Below are 20,965 nucleotides of genomic sequence, written 5' to 3' on the forward strand. Positions count from 1 at the left end.
GAAAATAGAGCAGGTCCTACTACTTTGTTGTGTGCATGAGAAATACGTGTGCAAAAAAAGGTAATGTGAATGATCCCATTGAAATTGTGTGAAGGAGCCCTTAGTGCTATTTTTTAACTCAAAGGAAAACCTGCATATGTTAAAAAAAAGCTTTTCATGTCAAGAGATGCACATAACCTGTAAAGCATAACAAGAAACAATAAAAATTGAAAAATGTACACATAGTAAACCGGAATAAAAAACCTGAAAATTATGATTGCACACTTTTATTTGCAATAAAAATTTGTTATCCATTACACTGTAAACAGAACACTGCCCCTGGTATTAAATACTCTACAATGGACAATAATATAGCAGTAATACATCTGCAAAAACTGAGAACATACAGTGTCTATAAGCGATGTATGTATATGTATGTATATCTGTCTGTCTCTGGCAAAGCGAAATTAGTGCAATTATCACCGATTAGCAAATTCAGACAACAATCTAAAGTCATGCTTGTGCCTTCATAGCTGCAATTAACAACTGCAAATGTACTACCCAAAACAACAACATGGTTACGTTTATATGTTTCCGAAAATACCCATGTCATAGTCAATGTTTATTCCACATTGGCGTTGCCATGGGTCCTTGTGCTGATCGCTCAACTGTTATATATTCCTCTGGGTTGTCTATGGCCTGGTAATGTACCAGCAGATCCTGAATTGCATGCTCTTCAATCTAAAACAGAGAACAAAAATGGTGTGTTAGTTATTACTAATAATGTGTGTAAGCTAGAAGAAATAAGAACAATCCTCCCTAAACACCGGCCGACCATGTAATAGCCAAAATGTTTGGAGTAATAGTTTCTCTGTTACCTGGATGAGCGCCAGTGGTTTCTCGCGGCTCCTAATGAGGGCAGCCTCTTGCTTCTTTTCTTCTTCAACGATCGCAGTAAAAGTGACCGGCACCACTGATGGCTTGCTTTTACTCAACGACAAAAGCCACGGGCTGCAAAGCGATACAATACAAATGTTAAAAGCATACACAAGAAAAAAGGTACACATAAGGAATAGATCATGAGGCAATACGAAGGAAGTAACAAATTAAAATAACATTCATTTTCTAATATGACATAAATAATATAAAAGATATATGAATGTGACCATTTTAATAATATGTTATATGGCAATCCAAGATCCTGTGTATCTGGACTTATCCAAAGAGCTGATACTGTGCCGCATAAAAGGTCGGTGCCGTATATAAAATGGCAATGCTTGGTCAGAGTGAGAATGTGTGTAAGTGGGTAAGTAACTGGCTCAGTGATAAAAAGCAGAGGGGGGTTATAAACGGTACACACCACAAGGGGCAGTACGGGGCCCTATCCTTTTTAATATATTTATTAATGACCTGATTGTGAAGGATTGTGTAGTAAAATATCCATATTTGCAGATGACACAAAACTATGTAAAGAAAATAACACAGAAGAGGAAAGAATGTGGTTGCAAGAGGATCTGGATAAGTTGGAGGCAGAAAAGTGGCAAATAAGGATTAACCCCTTCCCTCCCCATGACGTAAGGGTACATCATGGGAGGGGGTACTTCCCGCAAAATGACGTACCCTTACGTCATAGGAACAGTGCGAGATCATGACTGATCTCGCGCTATCCCGCAACGGGAACCGGCTGTCAGTGATAGCCGGCCTCCCGCTGCAACAGCGGGGGTGCATCGGAGATGCGCCCTCCGCTGTTAAGCCCTTCCCTGCCGCAATCTATATAAATCGCGGCATGGGAAGGGTTCACAGAGGGAGCGCACTCCCTCTGTGGGGTTGCCGGTCTGTCGCGATATAATCGCAGAGAGCCCGGCCTGTTGCCAGTGCCTGGGATCGCTGTATAAGCGATAAGGCATGGCAGGACAGAAGTCCTGCCATCCCTTATCACAGCGATCATCAGTGTTGTGCTTTAAGTCCCTCAGAGGGACATAGATGGTGTAAAAAAAAAAAAAAAAAAAAAAAAAAAGATTATAAAAATGTACAAAAAATAAAAATAAAAAAAAAAAACACCTTTTTGTGCTTTTTCTCATATTAGCATAAAAAAAGGTAAAATAAAATTAAAAAGGCAGATATTTGGTATTGACGCGTCCGTAATGATGTGTACAAAAATTTGAACATGCTTTTTATTTTGTGCGACCAAAAGCGTTAAAAAAACGCTAAAAAACAGGAGGACAAAATGTTTATTTTTAGCATTTTACCTCCCAAAAGATGCAATAAGTGATCAAAAAAGCCGTATAATCCCCAAAATGGTACCAATAAAAACTACAGCTCGTCTTGCAAAAAATAAGCCCTCATAGAGCTCCGTACATAGAAAAATAAAAAAGTTACAGGACTTTGAATGCAGCGATATAGAAAAAAAAGATTTCCAAAAAAAGGGGTTTTATTGCAGAAAAGTGGGGGAAAAAAAAAATATATATTATATATAAGAATTTTGGTATCGTTGTAACCGTACCGGACCGCAGAAAAAATGGATTGTGTCATTTATGCTGCATGATTAACGCTGTAAAAAAAAAAAATCTATGGCAGAATTGATGCGTTTTCTCTCCCTGTTATCATAAAAAAAAAAAAAAAAGGTTTAAAATATAGTCGATGTACCCAAAAATGGTACCATTAAAAACTACAGTTCGCCACACAAAAAACAAGCCCTCACACGGCCACGCCGACGGAAAAATAAAAAAGTTATGACTTTTGAAAAATGGAGATGAAAACCCGCCAAAAATCGTTGCGCCCTTAAGCCCAAAATAGGCGGTGTCATTAAGAGGTTAAAACTGTAAGGTTATGCACATGGTGAGGGGAATACATGTCACCATTACGCACTAAATGGGAAACCACTGAGGAACACTGACATGGAGAAGTTAACTTTAAGATTAACTGGAGCAACCAGTGTCAGGCAGCTGCTGCCAAGGTAAATAGGATCATGGGGTGCATCAAAAGAGGTGTAGGGACACATGATGAGAACACTGTTCTTCCTCTTTACAAGTCACCAGTCAGACCACACATGGAATATTGTCTAGTTTTTGGCATCAGTACTCAAGAAGGACATATCAGAGCTTGAGTGGGTACAAGGGCGCTTTTTTCAGCCACACATACTATGTTATTATGTAAAAGCCATTAAGAAAATAATAAAATCTTAAAATAGGTAATTTAAAGAAAACTTCCAGTGGTAAAGTGTGATCACATATTGCAGAATTTCTGCAGCAGAAAATCTGCATTGGAAAATTTACACCAAATGTTGTAGATTTAGGGGCGTATTTAAAAGGGATTTCACCCCCTCATTTGAAGACGTGAAATCCACAGCATACATCAACAAGACATAAAAGAGAGAAGATATTACATAATGATACGGAGTACTTTTGTAGTTAGTAGCCAACCAAAATAAAAAAAAGGTTTTGGTCCATACTTAAATTATCATATAACAATAGGTCCTCTTTTATCTGGCTGCTGAATAGCTTAGTTTGCCATCTAATGTCTCATTCTATTATCAAGATGTATTATTGGCCATGCTAGTGCAGGTGACTAACTTACTAGGTTACAATAAAGGGGTATCCCCATAACGGGAATCTCAAGCTTTCACTCATCCACAGGATAAGCAAATACTGAGTAATCGGTGGAGGTCCAAACCATTAGGACCCTCGGCAATCCCCCCAAAAAAGGGGTCCAATTCCCCGGTTCTCCCTTGCTGCAGCCCCTGCAGTGAGGAGAACATTAAAAGGAGCACAGACTGTGCATGTGCAGTGTCACTCTATTCATTTTTTATGCTACTGCCAGAGATGACTGAGGACAAAGCACTCCATTCACTATCGTCACTGCGGGTGAGAGAAGCCACCCACAAGGGAGAATGACGGGTGGAAAATAGACCCCTCTTCTCAGGATCAGTGGGGGTCCCAGCAGTAGGACCCCACCTATCAGTTTTGCCCCATACAGTGCATGGGTGGAGACTTGAAAAAAAAAAAAAAAGGCCCATAACTGGAATTCCTCTTCAACTCCGTAAGTTCTAATGGTACATAAATAGTTGAATAACAAATTGAATTACTTTAAGTAAATATCACATAAATACATTACTTGGAAGACTCTGGCTGTTGCAGATTAGTTTTCCACTTGGACTCATGGGTGATGGTTTCAGATGGTCTTCTAATTGGACAAAAAAAGAAATATTAAAACTGAAAAATAAACTACCTACTATAAAAGGGTTGTCGCACTTTAAGCTCTTTTACTGTAGGAAGCAGACGGCTTTGTACAGTGCGCAGTCCTACTGAAGGGTATAGCGACACCCCCTTTAAACTGAATAACAGGAAGTCCAGCAGAACTAAAATACTGTTAAACAGTCGGACATAACAAACTTAGTCTTTAGATGCACCAGATTTCTCACAGTGAGTCTGCTAGATGATAAGTCTGGTTTATCTTTACTCACCAGTCTAACTTTATACTACTCATTAGTTGACTTAGTTAATAAAAAAGAAATTGTGCTACAATTTTACAGTTTTTAGCATACGTCTAGAGATGAGCGAGCATACTCGTTAAGGCCAGATACTCGAGCGAGTATCATCCTTTTCGAGTACCTGCCTGCTCATCAGAAAAAATTCGAATCTTTTCTAACGAGCAGGCAGGTACTCAAAAAGGACGATACTCGCTCGAGTATCTGCCCTTAACGAGTATGCTCGCTCATACGTCACATTCGGGTCATGCCCATTTCACAAAGCCACACCCTTTCAGACAAGTTGTAAAATGTATTCAAAAGTGTCTAATAACATTATGATAGATGTGGAACAAACCATGTAAGACAGTTTTATGGTGCAGTAAATCTGCCCGGTATATCTAAAGGCACACAACTTCTAACCAGTCTACTGGATTAAAACAAGTACAGTATCTGAAGAAAATAACTAGCATTGCTTGCTTTAATGGCTAAAGAGATTTTCAACGCCTGTCATGATAATGGTCTTATCCCTAAGATAGGCCATCAAGATGTCATTGGTGGGGTCCAACTCCAGCCATGTCCTCTTCATTTGAATGGGGTTGTTATTGAGCTCCGGTAACAAACATCCACAACCAGATGTAGAGTGCCATGCCTGGTAGATAATAAATGAGGCTCTCAGCACCGGCGCTGATCAGCTGCATGAATGGGCGCTGTGCTCCAGAGATTGCTGTAGCCCCTCTTTGTTGCTGATTGGTGGCGATGCGAAGAGTTGAACCCTCACCGATCAGAGGATGGGCCATCAATATTACAATCCTAGGAAACCCCTTTACAAGGCTCTGCCTTTATGGACTGCAGTAGATTAGGATTTTGATTACAGATTAACCAGATTAACCAGATTTCATCATAGAAGGCATTCTTATCTGATGTAAGCAATATAGTATACCATGGTATGAGACTGAGCTCAAACTACTGTCCCTTAATTGGTAATGATTTACACGATGGTGAAAAAAAATGCATATTTGTTCCAATTTTGACAAGCTTTCATTTATGCTCTGCTTTGTGTGCAATTTCCTTTTAACAGTGCAGACAATCTGTCCTGCTCTATGTGGAAAAGGTTACATGATGAGGCCAGGCTGACTGTGGTTTGGAATGATTACACTCAAGATAATCTTCATAATCTGAAACATTTTTAAAAATTCTTCCTAACTCAACCATTAAAAAAATGTATTTTCCAAGAAAAGGGTTGTTAAGGTTAGAACAGTCTGTGTGTAATAACAGCTCGCTCCAGACTTGCATACAATGGCATATCTAATAGCACCAATTAGAAGATATGGAATGGAATGAGTTATTTTTCCCTACAAGGATAAACTAGATGCAAATGTAGAACGCTAATATAGATATCGGAGTATACCCAAGACAGAGAATGTATTATTTATATAGTGCTCTAGATTAAAAATTAAAATTAACTAAGAGCCATTAGCTCCTAAATTGAAAGCTTTAGGAATCACATTAAATTTTTAGCTACAAAATAAATATACGTATAATTAAAGGGGTATTCCCACAATTGACTTATCAGCTATCGACAGGAGAGACTGACTGGTGGGGGTTTCAACCTCCATAGATCCTGAGAATGGAGGTCCCGTGTCCCCCTCGCCTCCTCACTACACCTTTTGCAGTAGAGGAGTAACTTGAATGGAGTAGCAGCCAAGCATGCACACTATTGCTTCATTCCATTCAATGGGGCTGCCAAACATAGTAGAGCCCTTGAACATGGCAACCACTGGCAGTCAAAGTGAAATGAATGAATGAAGCGGCAGCACACATGCTAGGCCCCTGCTCCATTCAAGCTTCTTCTCACTGCAGAGTGTGTAATAAAGAGGAGTGACACAGGACCCCCATTCTCGGCATCAGTGGGGGCTCAGTGGTGCGACTGTACAGATGATAAAAGTTCATTCTCGTACAATCCTGTTAATACTTAAAAAAAAAAAAAAGGTTTTGCATAAATCTCTCTTGTACTCTCAATTCCTCATTTTCTGCTTCTTACAATTCCAATTCCATCTGTTGAGTCTTGTCCAACTCTTGGAAACTCTGTAAGCCAGTCCTCTCCATGCTTCTCTATTCTCTATCACTACTTTCAATTGCCTGATGTCCATTCCCATGTCCTTCTTGATGGTGTCTAGCCAAAGTGTCTTGTCTTCCGTTTCCTTTTACATTTGACCATTCCAAATAGCATCTCTTTTTCCAGCAAATTCGCTCTAATCACGTGTCCAAAGTAAGTCTCTGTCTCGTGATCCTGCCTTCCAAGGACACCTCTGGATTGATACAGTCCAGGACAGCTTTGTTGGTGACCCTAGCTATCCAGGTGATTCGGAGAAGTTTTCTCCAACAGGACAGCTTGAAAGCTTTGATTTTTCTTCTGTCTGCCATCATCAACGTCCACATCTCACAGCCATATGTTGCAATCGGGAAGATGATGGCTGTGATTAACCTTTGCTTGATGGTGACTGGGACATTCTTGCAGTTCCATATTGGACCCATGCTTACCACGGCCTTATGCCCCGGTGCTAATCAACACTTTATCTTACCTGTCGAGCTGCCACTATGATCGATGAGGGACCCAAGGAATATAAAACTATTAACCACTTTCCTCATTGTTGACCTTTATGTGGACTTTCTTGTTGGCAGCAGTCATGATCTTTTCTTCTTGATGTTTAGGTGAAGTCCTAGTTTCTCACTTTCTTTTTCTACCTTCAGGATCAGCATATTCAGAGGTCTTCGCTGTCTCTGCTACCAGGGTTGTATCGTCTGTGTATCTTGGATTACTGATGGTTCTTCCACCTATTTTCAACCCAATACCCTGATCATTTAAGTCCAGCCACTTAATGATCACTCCTGCATAGAGGTTGAAAACAAAAGGAGAGAGGATGCAACCTTGTCTTTTGCACTTTTTGATCTTGAACTATTCTGTATCTCCAAACCTGGTCCTCACGTTGGCTTATTGATTGCTGTAGAGGAACCTGATCAACATAATCATGCGCGCTGGTACCCCTACCTCCCTCAGTGCTTTCCAAAGCTTATCATACTCCACGCAGTTGCAAATCAATGAAACACAGGTTTTTCCATGATCCACCTCAGGTTTGCGATGCGGTCACGGGTCCCTCTGCCCTTGCGGAATCCAGCTTGAACATCAGAAAGTTTCAGGTCAAGGATTTTCAAAAGCACCTTGTTGGCATTGGGAATCAGAGCAATTGTTCTATAGTTTCCACTCACCCCTTCACATCACTCTTCTTTGGCAGTGGGATGAAAACTGATCTCTTCCAATCCAATGCTTCTTACAGCTGACAGTAATTAGGTTACACTAGATTGTAACACTATCCCTTATGTACAAGAATATAACTACTATAATCCTGCCCCCTTCATAGAAGACATCCTATTTAGTCCTATTAGGCTGGGTTCTCACTGGGCGGATTCCCAACGGAAATCCCGCGGTTTGGCCGCAGCGAAAAACCGTAAGATTTCCGCCAGGAGAACCGCTGCTTCAAAACTCTTCCGCTGCGGCCGGCGCTCCCATAGAGGAGAGCGCGAACGCAGCGGAAAAAAGAAATGAACATGCTGCAGCGGCAGCTTCTGCCGGCTTAGCCGCAGCGGATTTGCCGTCCCGTGTGGATGGGATTTCTGAGAAATCTCGTCCACATGGCTGGCTAATCCTGGGATTAGTGGCCGCATGCGGAATTTCCGCGGCAATTCCGTCCCGTGTGAACCCAGCCTTAACATAAATGCCCTTAATAAATAGCCCATGTAAAAACTGAATAACTTTATGATTTAGATCTTTAACAAAATGTTACCATTCTTACGATATACATATACCTTCACCCCATGTATGCAAAGCAGGAAATATGAATTCTCTAAATTTTCTGTTCTGCTGCACTCCCACTCCTCTCTTGTCTGAGCAGCATGCTCAGAAATCAAACCTTTTCACTGATGCGCTGAGCGCTTCCCATTTACTGCGCATGCTTGGGCACGTCCATTGATTAATATGGGCTATACTCACCTGGAAGCCCATGGAACACAATAATATAGGTTGAGCAGTCCAAAAACTGTGCCTACTTACAAATTAAAAGGATACATTTTATTTTACTCTCCCACAACAATGCAAGTAAACTTGATCTGCCGCTATTTTCCTGGCATCTTCATTATATACGACCAGTTGTCTCCATGATGCTTTTGTGGATACGTTACATTATTTATCGCTCCAAACCAGATTTTGGTGCCGATCCACCCCCAAAATCTTCAGCATATTTTGAGCTGTGGAACTGTTGCCGTAAATTTGCACTAATGCCACTATGTGTGAATGTACCCCAAGTCGTCTCCGTCCAGTTACACATAGCGGAATTGGTGCGGATTTTCCGCAGAGGGAAAAATCCACATCAAGCACCAAGAAGGAGTTGTCATTTTGCCGCACAACTCGGCATGCAGTTACATCTCAGGCAGATGTGCAAATGATTAAAGTTGTGGCGTGATTAGATTAATGATCTTGTCACACGAGACTCTAAAAGTGGTTCCCTCCTTGGCCTATAAAAAGGTTCTCACAAAATACTTGTGTGCAGTGACCTCTTTTTCCACTTGTGTAGAGTTTGTTGACTACTAGACATGTCTCTGTGACAAAGCTAATTGTCCACCACCTGGGCTGTTCTGAGCAGAATATTAGGAGGTGTTGGGACCAGTGGATGGGTGAGGGCATACAAGGTGACCGGGCTCAGGGCTCCCTCGAAAGACCACCAGTAGAGAGGTTTGTCTGACAAGCAGCTCCAATTGTTTTGTTGTCCGCCATCCAGAGACAGGCGACACTATCATTTACAGGCCATTGTGTCTGTCAGAACCATTTCCAGGTGCTTAGCAGGACATTTGGTCTCACGGCGCCCATTACATGCACTGCCTTTGACATTCACCCACCATGGCCTTTGTTTGCAGCGGTGTCATAAATGATGAAACAGACTGCTACAGACTGGCAAACGGGGTGTCTTCAACAATCAACCAGGTTTAGTGTGGGCGTCTTCATGTCTGAAGACCAAGGGGTAAGCACTTCAATCCTGGCTTTGCTGTGGAGTGGCACACTGCCCCCACTGCTGGTGTGATGGTCTTAGGGGCTGTCGTGTATGACAGGTGGTCACCCCTAGTAGTGGTAGGAGGGACAACGACAGCTCAGTGATATGTACAGAACATCTTGCAGCCACATGTGTTCCTCTCATGGCAGCTTACAAGAGGCATCTTCAAGCAGGATAATACTCAGCCGCAGACAGCAAGGGGGTCACAGGAATGTCTCCACAACATTACCACACTGCTGTGGCTGCCCGGTCACCAGATTCATCACCAATAGAACATGTATGGGACCATTTCAGATGCCAACTTCAGCAGCCTATAAGTTTGCACAACCTAGAGGCTCAGTTACAGCAAATGTGGACTGATATGCTGCAGGATACCATACGGAACCTATAAGCCTACATGCCCGCCCTTATCACATTGTGCATCCAAGCTCCAAGCTAGAGGCGGTACAACAGGGTACTAGAGCCTCCATGCCCACCCTTTTCACATCTTGGATCCAAGCTAGGAGCAGTACAACAGGGTACCAGAGCCTCCCTTCAAGAGTTCAGTTTTCCGCCAAAAAATATCCTTTTGCTCCGATATTGTAATCATTTACTTAGATCAACATTACAAATCAGACACAGAAAGTGTCATTATATTCCAACAACTCCTTCTAGGTACTGGAGTTATTTTTGAAATTAGTTTGTATATATACACATTCCTGTCCCACTGTTATAATAGAGAAGAGCATGGCTTAGCCTCCTGACTGCATACTTATGGGCTGTAGCGTATTTACGTGAATATACAAATAAGCTACAGAAATAGGCTAATTAAACTGTCCCCCCAGCAGGCAAAAATGGAACAGCCTTAATTAATGATGTGTTGATGCATCATGGGCTTGAATGAAAGTGCAAGCAAAAAATCTCACTCAAGATGGTGGCTGATAAAAAGTGGAAATGGCTGGAATACATAGAGGCCACCAGAGTGTGACAGGCAATCAGGTGAGGGGGGCAGAGATGCAAGAATGTGTTTTCGCTGGAGTGGCCCTTTAAAAGGAGTTTCCCAACACATTGTATGTGATGGCATATTGTTAGGACCCAGCCCATTTTGCCAGGATATGCACCGATTCTTATTAGAAAGGGGCCACCCGCTCCTTCAGTGTATCCCCGTGCGGCAACACACCTGACTATCCGCTGTGCGGGCACTACCACATCGCTCCTTTCACTTGAATGGCGCTGTGGCGTCCAGGTGGAAGTCACTGTGCGGGAGAAGAACAAAAGAGACCTTGGTCCCTATGATATTCAGTCCAGAGATTAGACCTGATCAGAAGGTTATGCCGTACTCTAGCAATCCGCAATAATCTTCTATGATGGAATTGCCCCTTCACATTACACAGCTAACGCACAGAAAACATACTTCAAGGAATAACAGCCAATAACGCCTGAATATTATTTAGGTTCGTAATGAAAATAAAACCGCCACGTGAGAAGCTTTAAATACATTAACAGACCTTTTTGTACACATGCACAATTGCCAACACATGAATGATTTTCCCTTGCCTTCAGAAATAGCTCCAGAGCTCCCACAAATGACTCTGTAGACATATGAAGAGATATATAATCATATCCTCACACATCTACTGGTTCATATCTTGCTTGGTATTAGATGAAATGAATGATAAAATACACTGCAGTCCAATAAGAGCATCATGTCTCTTTAAATCTGCAGTTACAACCGTCACCATGGGAAATGCATCTCCGAACAGCCAATAGGATTGCTGGATTTGAATTTGAAAGGGAAAAAGTTAGTTGTAATAATTCTGTGATAGCTCCACTTGGAGTACAGCAAAAAACTGGGAGGATTGCAATATTTCAGGTAAGATACAGCAATTGTGGATGAAGCTAGCGGCAGTTTTCCAACTTCTTGTTAACTTCAACGGGAGCCATGCCTGCAATACCACGTACTGCATCACTTACACTCACATTAAAGAGCCATATATAAGTCGGCTAGTATTACCTTGGTTAGTTATTCCTTTTTATCACTCCTGGCCTCTTTCTCCTCAGGTGGTCACGTGATCTCAATTCTGACCAGCTCAGATTTACCTGGGTTTGTGTGTTCTTAAATTAGTCAGTTTCTCAGTCAGCATAGCACCTGCGTGATGTTACTGCATGGACCCTACCACAAAAGCTCTTTAGAGGGGGACACATAGACTCCTATTACAGTTACTGACGATGATCACACAGCTCCTGTCACACAGTTATAATAGAGGAGATCACAGCTCATCCTCCTGACTGGATACTTAAGCTCTGTAGCTTATTTAGGTTAATATTGAATACAGAAGAAGATAGATAATGGTACTATCTTCCCTGCAGGCAGAGATGGTACAGAGTGTAGTTGCTCATGTGAGGATGTGCTGATGAATCATGGAATTGATAGCACAGAATAACGAAAGACAAAGCAGGACACATCTCAGCATCGAGATGGTGCTGATAAGTATCAATAGGAGGCTGCACTGCATGGAATTGACTACAATATACAGAGGAAAGCTCCAAAGTGTGACAGATAATCAGGTGACCCCTTAGGGATGAAAAAAATGAGTTTTGCCGAAGTGGCCCTTAATAAAATGAATGATAGGTGTGCGATTGGCTGTTTATCAGTATTTAGTACCTCTGCAACCTCCTGCATATATCACTTAGGCTGAATGCACACGGCCAGGTGGGTTTCCGCATGCAGGACCCTGCAGCGGAATCAGACCCTGTGCAGGCCGGTGACCCCAGCCGTACCTGTCCGGATTAATCTTCTGTGTGCTGTGGATGTGCCGGCTGGCGCACTTGCGCAGTGCAAAGAATGCCACGCCATCAATGACGCAGATCCTTGGCGATTTCAAAATTGACCTTTCGGAATTGCTGCAGGTCAGACGGCTTCCAGCCTTCCTTAGCTAAGCCGAAGTCAGAGGAGCTGAGTTTTTGAAATAGGTGTGGACTCCAAAGTTGGGACCCATGTCTATCAGAATTTTAAGGCATATCCTGTGAATTACACTTAAGTGTCCCTTACTATGAAGTCCCCACTTGGAATTAGGCAGCCCATTGATTTCACTAGGACCTATGGACAGCGTCACTTCCCCTGCAGTGGTGCTGTATGACATCGCACACTTGTAGTCTCACTGATTTATTGCTGGAAGTCCCAACTTTTTGAAGTCCCACCCTGTGATCATCTTATCTTCAGGGAAGAATTCTAATGAAAAAGAGATTAGCCCAGAGGATAGAGTCTTGATTGACACGGCTTCCTGCTACTAATATTACAGCTCTCTACTATTAATATTACCTTCATCTCTATATTCACTGGCTGATTATCACCAGGACAACAGGATTATTGATAGCAGGTATAGGGAATCTGGGAGCAGTGGCACATGGATAAATTACACTTGCTGTACTGCAGGATTCTCAAGAAGATAACGACACAAACTGGTCCAACAGTGCACCCTAGTGGTCGCATTCATTAAATTACTAACCTTGAAGCGTTGTTTTTGCACAGTTTTGCAAGGTAACCATGGGCAGCATGAACTCGGGCAGGTATCCATACTGCACCTGTGTATATATTTTATTCAGAAATGCTGCGGCATTTCAGAATAAGCATACATTAAAGGCTGACTCAGAACGGAGTGCCAAGTCATGCGGGGTGGGTCATGATGGTCTCTCCATGTCTGCATCATGTAATGACAGCTCTCTCCCAATACACAATGAAGAGCGCTGCCACCCTGCATGATGCAGGTGGGGAGAAGCCTGCACAACCCCTCCCCATTACTCCACTCCAAGTTACTCTTCCAAGTATGTTTATTCTGAAATGTTGGAGAATACAACAGTGGTGCAATGTGCATACCTATCCTGGGTTCATGCTGCCCATGGATCAGGCCACATGAACCTGGTGACAGTTTCCCCTTAATAGGCAATTATTAAAAGGTCAGTAACTTTTTAGACAACAGCCTGCATGTATCATCAATCTTGTATTATACTTTAAGTAAATTTTTTTTCTAGTTTTACAATTGTAAATCAAGGCTGAAAATGCTGCCACTAGGGGTCTCCCTTCCAGCTCTTCGGCAATCCACTAAGCCTGTTAGCTATTGAGCATGTGTAATAAGTAGGACGTTTCCTTAACTGTAGGGAAAAGGCTATCTCCACAAGATATTCCCCTGCACTGACAGATTGACACATCTGCAGACACTACGTAAACAATATTCTCATTCCCTGCCTCGTCTGCTGTTACAGCACATATGTGCAATTACTTTGAATTTAATAATCATTTGGCCAGAATGTTTCAGAATACCCAACTCCTGCAGTAGTCCGGGGATACTGCTCCCTTTCAGACTAGCCAAGAAACAGTGCAATGCAGTATGGGAAGTGAAGAAAAGAAGAACAGGACAGTGAACTACTGGCAGAATGCTAGGCTTATTACAGCCCCCTCCCTGAAAGTGGATTGCATACAGCAGAAAAATGTATAAAGCCACAGGGTGCAAACAGCGGCAAATTAGTGGGTAAGGTGAACCTGTTCTATCCTAGAAAACTTGTTAACAACTCAGGTACATTTTAAGGTAATTATAGTTTTATATGAATAATGTTGTTTGTTACAATACTAGTTACTATAGAGGGTCCCAACTTTGTTTTACCTTGAGAGCAGAATTAACTATTAAAGGGCAAAAATGTAAATCTGTCACTAAAGTATAGAGAGATGTATGACACTTCAGTGTACGTGCCCGAAGCATCGTCTGCTATACAGTGTGAACAAGCCCTACGGTGCTGAGGCACTGGGTAGAAGCCTGCGGCTGTTCTGCTGTGCAGCAGATAATGATTCATATCGATTTGCACACACATAACACACAAGTTAGGATGTGGACGTTGGTGTTCATGGCCATGTGAAATCTACAGAATTTCCCTGCAATGCTGTACTCTGTAATCATGAGAGCCTTCACCGCACCGAATACTGCCCCTCTCACCATAGACCAAACAGCCATGTTTTATCTGTACACATACATGACAGCCATGAGATCACTGCTGACCGTGGTGAGAGGAGGTGGGGAGAGAACCCCTCATGAATACTGCAAACTCATACCCACAAGTCGACCGTACTCATCAGCAGTATGATGACAAATTCACTTTAACCCCTTCCTTCCCTGTGTGAGCAGAAGAAGATTTGCAGCAAGGGCACCAGCAATAGTTACTGTTTTAGGCTGCCTGTCCATGGGCGTAGCGATATCCTGCGGCGGATCTCCGCCACAGGAGCCAGGGACAGCTGACGGTTCTCCGCACTGAGCCTATCTGACAGATAGACTCCCCGTGGAGAATCGTGGCAATTCGCAGCATGCTGCGATTTGCCAGCCGCGAGCAGAGAATCGCTATGATTCTCCGTTCGCGGGCAGGGGGGCTGTGCTTTCTATAGCAATGTTATAGAATGCGTTCACTGCCTTCCCTGCGGCCGGATTATCGCCGCATGGAATGCAATGAAAATTCGCCCATTGTCTTACACAGTTTCAGCACTCTTCTGCTTAGATGCCAGAGTTCAGACATTTACTGTTTGTAGTTAACCTGTGCCAACAACAAAACCCTTCCAAGACATTAAATTAGATGTCCACGCAGGACAAATATGTTACAGATTCGCATATGGCAAATCCACCAAGAATTACAGGAGCAGCAAATAGGATGATCAGTTTAACACATCTCATGCGCACGCTGTGTAAGAAATCTGTGCAAAAATTGCCATGTGGTGCAGATTTTAAATCTACAGCATATCGATTTATGCTATGGATTTTACCCCTTAGGGTGCCTTCACAATATCGCTGCGTCTTTTTAACGCAAATGTCAATAGGACTTTCTAATGTTAAAAACGCATCGCACAAAAACCACAAACAACAAACTTGCGATTTTTGTGCGATGCATTTTTAACATTAGAAAGTCCATTGACATTCGCGTTAAAAAAACACAGCGATATCGCGATCACACGTGTGACGGCACCCTTACATGTGGATTTTGCTGGAAATCCGCTACAGCAGATTTTGTCCCATGTGGATGTACATGTACCCTCTGGCAGATGTACTAATGACACATTCACCAGTATGCCCTGCACGCTCACCTTCCACATTTTTGAGGATCCACTTCTGTGACATGGGTGGGTTTCTTGCCAGTATCTCCCAGTGTATTCAATACAACAGATTTCTGCTCTTCACGTAGGAGGTCACGAAATGACTTTGGTTCTCCCTCGTAATGTAAAGTGTTCGCCCTGCAGGTAAAAGCATATAAAGCAATTAATTACAGTCGGGCATGATGATATATGTCCCTCACTCCATGGTTAATAAGGGTAAGAGAAATCCCCTGGCAAACGGTTTCAATCTTTGTCTTATAGCAGTTGGACAATTACTTTAGATCAACTATACATACTTCACAAGGTCATCTTATGAGATCATCATCATCACGCCCCTTCTAATAACCAGAAGCGACTGTATGCCTTTAGAGCTACTGACCCCCTTCGCTGTTGCTCAGACGTGATATCAGCCATTGATAGAAGACTAGTGTCAGACCCGGTATGTAACGGGAGCTATAGTGGGCAAACAGAGGGGGTCTACAAGAAAAGTAACTACTGCAGTCAGTGCAACAATAACTGTAAGGCTGTATTCACATGTCTGTGTGCGAGTCGTGCCAGTACAAAATAGGAGCAAAAGGTCCATGCTCCACGCTATTTTCCCCGACACCATACACTGCATGTCCTACTCTCTCGCCTGGAAACAATGGAGGAGTTTAGGACATGCAGCAATTTATGTTCGCACCGATCATCATGTCCTTGTGAAAATTATCCACCTGAATAGCCTCAACTACTATGGGGCTGTGTGTAGTCCATGAAATACACGGACAACGCACGACCCGAGAATACAGCCGTGTGAATGGACAAGCAGGTCTGGTAGCAGAAAAGGTGTGCTGGCAATCCCACTTCTCAGAAGATCTGACACATTCTCGTTACAGGGAACCCGTCACGTTGTACGTTCAGCCCGATCTGCCAGGCAGCTTGTTACACGTAAGGAAGAGTTGAGCAGATCGATTAATAGTTTTGTGGAAAAAGATTAAGTATAAATTGCCTTTTATCGATTGAAATTCCTATTCATTATGAGGTTTGAGGCCCAGTGGGCAGTTATATTAATGATTGACAACTATCTCTGTATGCACGCCGATACAGGAAAGGCTGTCAGACACAGATAGGACCGCCCATTGGACTCCTAAGACCAGAATGTGCAGGAATTTCAATGAATTAAATACAAGTCATACTGAATGCTTTCCCACAAAAAGACAAATCAATCTGCTCAGCTCCTGCTGCTCTATGACATCTTGCCGACCATTGCCAAGGCAACAAGTTACCTTTAAATGCTAACATAGTATCTGCCATATCTACCTCTTGGGGTAGGGCATTTCATAGTTTCACTACTCTAACTGTAAAGAACCCTTTCCTATATTGATGTCTAAATAGTCTTTTCTCCACACTAAGAATGCCGTTGAGGACATTCTACCCTAAATAGTGATAAATGCATAGTACATAATCTATTTTCTTGATCTACAAGATTTAGTTTTTAAATAAAAAAATGCTACACTTAGTTTGCCATACCGAACCATTTTAGTTTAGCTCCAGCAGGTAAACAGCAACTGCAGAGAAAGACAAAGCTTTTGAACCACTTTGTTCCATTTCTCAAAACTGTCCGTCAAAAAAGAAAAACAAAGAACCCTGGCCTTGTTGCCAGTAGCAACTCATCACACTTTCAGTCGCAATTTAAGAAATTCATTTTTTTATTTTGCTCCATGAGACCCATGTGCTCTTACCATATGAATAATAGAATATGCTTATTTAGTGTGATCTGTAAAGTAGGAACATTAAACCAAACCAAACGAAGTCCAGACACTTAAGTACATATTATTTAACAGGATCACAGTGACTACAGCCAGATATTAAGCCCTAGAAATACATTTCAATCTTCTGACTTATAGTCTATAACCCACTCGGAAACAGAAATGTGAAAGATTCACCTAAGATGACTTATCTCTGACTAACTCGCTTCAGAAGAATGGATTTCATAGCTTAAAAGATGGAAGAAAAACAGAGGTTTCTTCAGGAATGGGAAGTCTGAGGTATTCTTAGTCCTTACTCATCTGAAGTAAGAGGCCAGAAAAGTTCCCACCCTTCTGGCACACAACAATGCCAGAAATACTGCTGGATTTCCATACCAAGTATTTCATTTCAATGGATTTCACAAGTTGCACACCACTTAAGTTATGAATGGAAACCTTTCGCCCCTGCCAAAACAATCCATTGATTGTTAATGCACATACAAACTCGACTGAAAAAACAGGATATGTGCAGCTATAAAATATGGTCCGGGTAATCGGTACAAAACACAAGGCCAATGCTATTTATAAAGAATGTCAGACTAAGTTATTGCCTAACACAATAGCACATTCTACGGCATTTTACAAGTGGACTGTACTTCTAATTTTAGAGAGTGGTCCCTGACTCGAGCCAAGACTTTATCTGAAACAGTTGGATATTTCTCAGATGTTGGGAAATTACCATTTCAGTAAGCAGCGATAAATGCTTCTTTACATTTCGTTTCTGGTGTTCATAGTTGGGGACTGGTTCCCTTTAAATGTCCACTTGCCATTGAAGCAGGTGTATGGCTTTTTAAACAGTAATGAGCAACATAATCATCTACAACTTTCATTACAAGAGGATCCCAAATAAAATGGGAATTACCCTTAAATTCCCATTAATTCGTTTTTCATAAGCCCTTCATGACAGCACCAAACGGAGATTGCTCCCTGTTTTCTATAGGGGCAGGAAAACGCAAAGAGGTTAAATAATCCCTTCCCTTTCATACAGTCCCAGTGTTTTCAAAATTACTACACTGGATAAAAAGGCAATACCTTATAGATTTCTGTTCCAATAGAAAAGATTTTAGAGGTAGGGAAACCAGGTGCTGTCATGAAGGGTTTGTGAAAACCGAATTAATGTAAGGATAATTCCCATTTTTCACTCCGCCCTCTTCACAACAGCACCAACGGAAACATAAATTTGTAGCCTGGGGTGGGACGATTGCTTGTAGCACTTTACAACCAAAAGGACATATCCCTATTGGCTTGAACACTAAGTCTAGAAGGCTTTACAGAAGTTTTTGGATTGGACTAGTCAGAAGCCCTGCAAATCTGGTCAAGTGATGTGTTTGCTCTGTCCGCCCAGGAAGAGGAGACCGCTCTTGGAGAATGAGCCTTGAGAAAAGATGGAGGAGATGATTCTTGAAAATCAAATCATCAGTTTCCTCAACTGATGATTTGATCTAGCTGGCTAAGGTACTTTTGGATAATTGTTTTCCCCTTATTTTTACTTCCAAACTTCACTTGACTTCTAGATTTTTTGCTTTAAATCACAAAAAGAAGGAAGAATAATTTCCTGGCTGCGATGAAAGTCTGACACGACCCTAGGAAGGAGAGCTGGTTTGAGTCCAATTATTATTTTATCCTCTAAAATTTTCATGAATGATTCTTTTATTGAAATTGCTTGCATTTCTCCCACTCTGCGAGGCGTTGTTATTGCAGCTAAAAGACAGTTTTCCATGAAAGATATTTTAAGTCTATTGAAGTAAGAGGTTCAAAAGGCTTAGAAGTTAGTCTATTTAAAACTATATTGAGATCCCATGTCAGTAGATTTGTTATTTTACGTGGTCTAATTGTATAAGATGCCTTAAGAAATCTGGAAATACACCTATCTTCTGACAATGGGATACCCTAGAAACTAGATAGTGCTACTACCTCTACTTTTAAAGTATTACAACTCTTGTTAAATCCATCTTCCAAAAAAAAAAAAATCAAGAATCGTAGGAATGTCTGGGTTTTGTAGATCATGGTATTTAGAACCTATCCAGTTACTGAATTTTTCCCAGTATTTTTATAAATACTAAATGTAACGGATTTATGACTGTTCCTGAGAGAAACTATATACTTATCAGAAAAACCCATATTTTTCAGCATCTGCCCTTCAGAATCCAGGCCGAATTGAAGTCTTTCGACATTTGGGTATAAATTTGTGCCTTGATGGAGGAGATCCGCATTTGGAAGAAGCAACAAAAGAGGCTCTAGTGATGTGAAATTTAGAGGAAGGAATCTACACAGTTTCTTCCAGAAAGGGGCTATCAGACTCAGGGTAGTCTTGCTTTTGTACACCTTCCTCATAACCTGAAGAATCACTGGAAAGGGTGGAAATGCATAAGTCATTTGTATCTCCTATTGATGTTGTGACTTTGGCATTTTCCCTCAATGAGCCAAGAGCAACATGAGGAAGATCCCATTAGTTGATTAACAGTTTGAAGTATTTCTTGTTCAGAGTCCAATCGTTTGGCTGAATCTCCTTTTGGCTTAAATAGTCTGCTGCGACATTTCCTTTTCCCTTCAGATGAATTGCCGATAAAGACAATACCGATTTGTCTGCCCAGGGAAAGATTTTTGCTACTAGATCTTGAAGTAAATGAGATATAATCCTTCCTTGATGCCCGAGAAATTAATTTTGAAGTTAATTTTCTAGTCTTGACAAAGCTTCCCAAACCATTCTTAGTTCTTGGCAATTTGACATATCTCTGATCGCCCTTGACCATCTCTCTTGTAAGATCTGATTCTTTGCATGCATCTATGGCTATGGTTAAGAGAGGTTCTTGAACCCACTGAGCACCCTGAGACAGCTTTGAGAACTCTTTCCACCAATAAAGAGTTTTTTGTTTATCTTCAAAAAGGTAACTATTCTCTTGTTTAGGGATAAGCGAATCACGTGTTGCAGAATTCTAAAATGAGCCTGAGCACATAGAACCTCAGGGATGAAGGAAGGTAATGTTCCTAAAAGACTCATCCCTAATCTTATTGTGGTAGTTTTTTCCCCTTGTATTGACATTTTTGCTACTATTGTTGACTTCTTTTCTTCTGGAAGAAAAGTAGTTTGAAGAGCTTAATTGAGTATAAACACCAAGAAAAATCTTTTCTCTTGATGGATTGAAATCTGATTTTTATTTTAGATTTATGATCCATCCTAAATCCTGAAACAGTGTCAGATTCACTGCCAATTGACTATCCAGTGTTGATTCTGAGTCGGCAAGTAGAAGGAAATTGTCAAGGTACGGAAAGATGTTCATCTTTTTTTCCCTCAGAAAAGAGACCATTTCTATTATCAGTTTGGCGAAAACACTGGGTGCTGAGGAGATGCCGAAGTGGAGACACAGGAATTGAAAGTGGAAAACTATTCCTCCGATCTTGATTGTAAAACATAGGAACGTCTGATAGCAATAATGTATTGGAATGTGAAAGCAAGCATCTTTGAAATCTATTGTGCACATATCGGAGTTTTTCAGAATCAAGGAATTATGGACCTCAT

The 20,965-nt window shown here is 41.6% G+C and overlaps 1 protein-coding gene across 1 annotated transcript in view; it reads right to left on the minus strand.

Annotated features, from left to right (window-relative positions):
- Positions 1–250: 250 nt before the first annotated feature.
- The window catches only part of IBTK (inhibitor of Bruton tyrosine kinase), an 83,129-nt gene continuing 62,414 nt past the window's right edge, over positions 251–20,965 (minus strand). The window contains exons 26-29 of the mRNA XM_066604933.1: positions 15,650–15,796; positions 4,093–4,161; positions 858–990; positions 251–720 (exon numbers count right to left, since the gene is read on the minus strand). Of these exons, the coding sequence (XP_066461030.1) occupies positions 595–720; positions 858–990; positions 4,093–4,161; positions 15,650–15,796 (475 nt within the window). The 3' untranslated portion in view covers positions 251–594. The remainder of the gene's footprint in view (positions 721–857; positions 991–4,092; positions 4,162–15,649; positions 15,797–20,965) is intronic.

The sequence above is a fragment of the Eleutherodactylus coqui genome, chromosome 1 (genome assembly GCF_035609145.1).
Source record: "Eleutherodactylus coqui strain aEleCoq1 chromosome 1, aEleCoq1.hap1, whole genome shotgun sequence".
NCBI classification, from domain to species: Eukaryota; Metazoa; Chordata; class Amphibia; order Anura; family Eleutherodactylidae; genus Eleutherodactylus; species Eleutherodactylus coqui.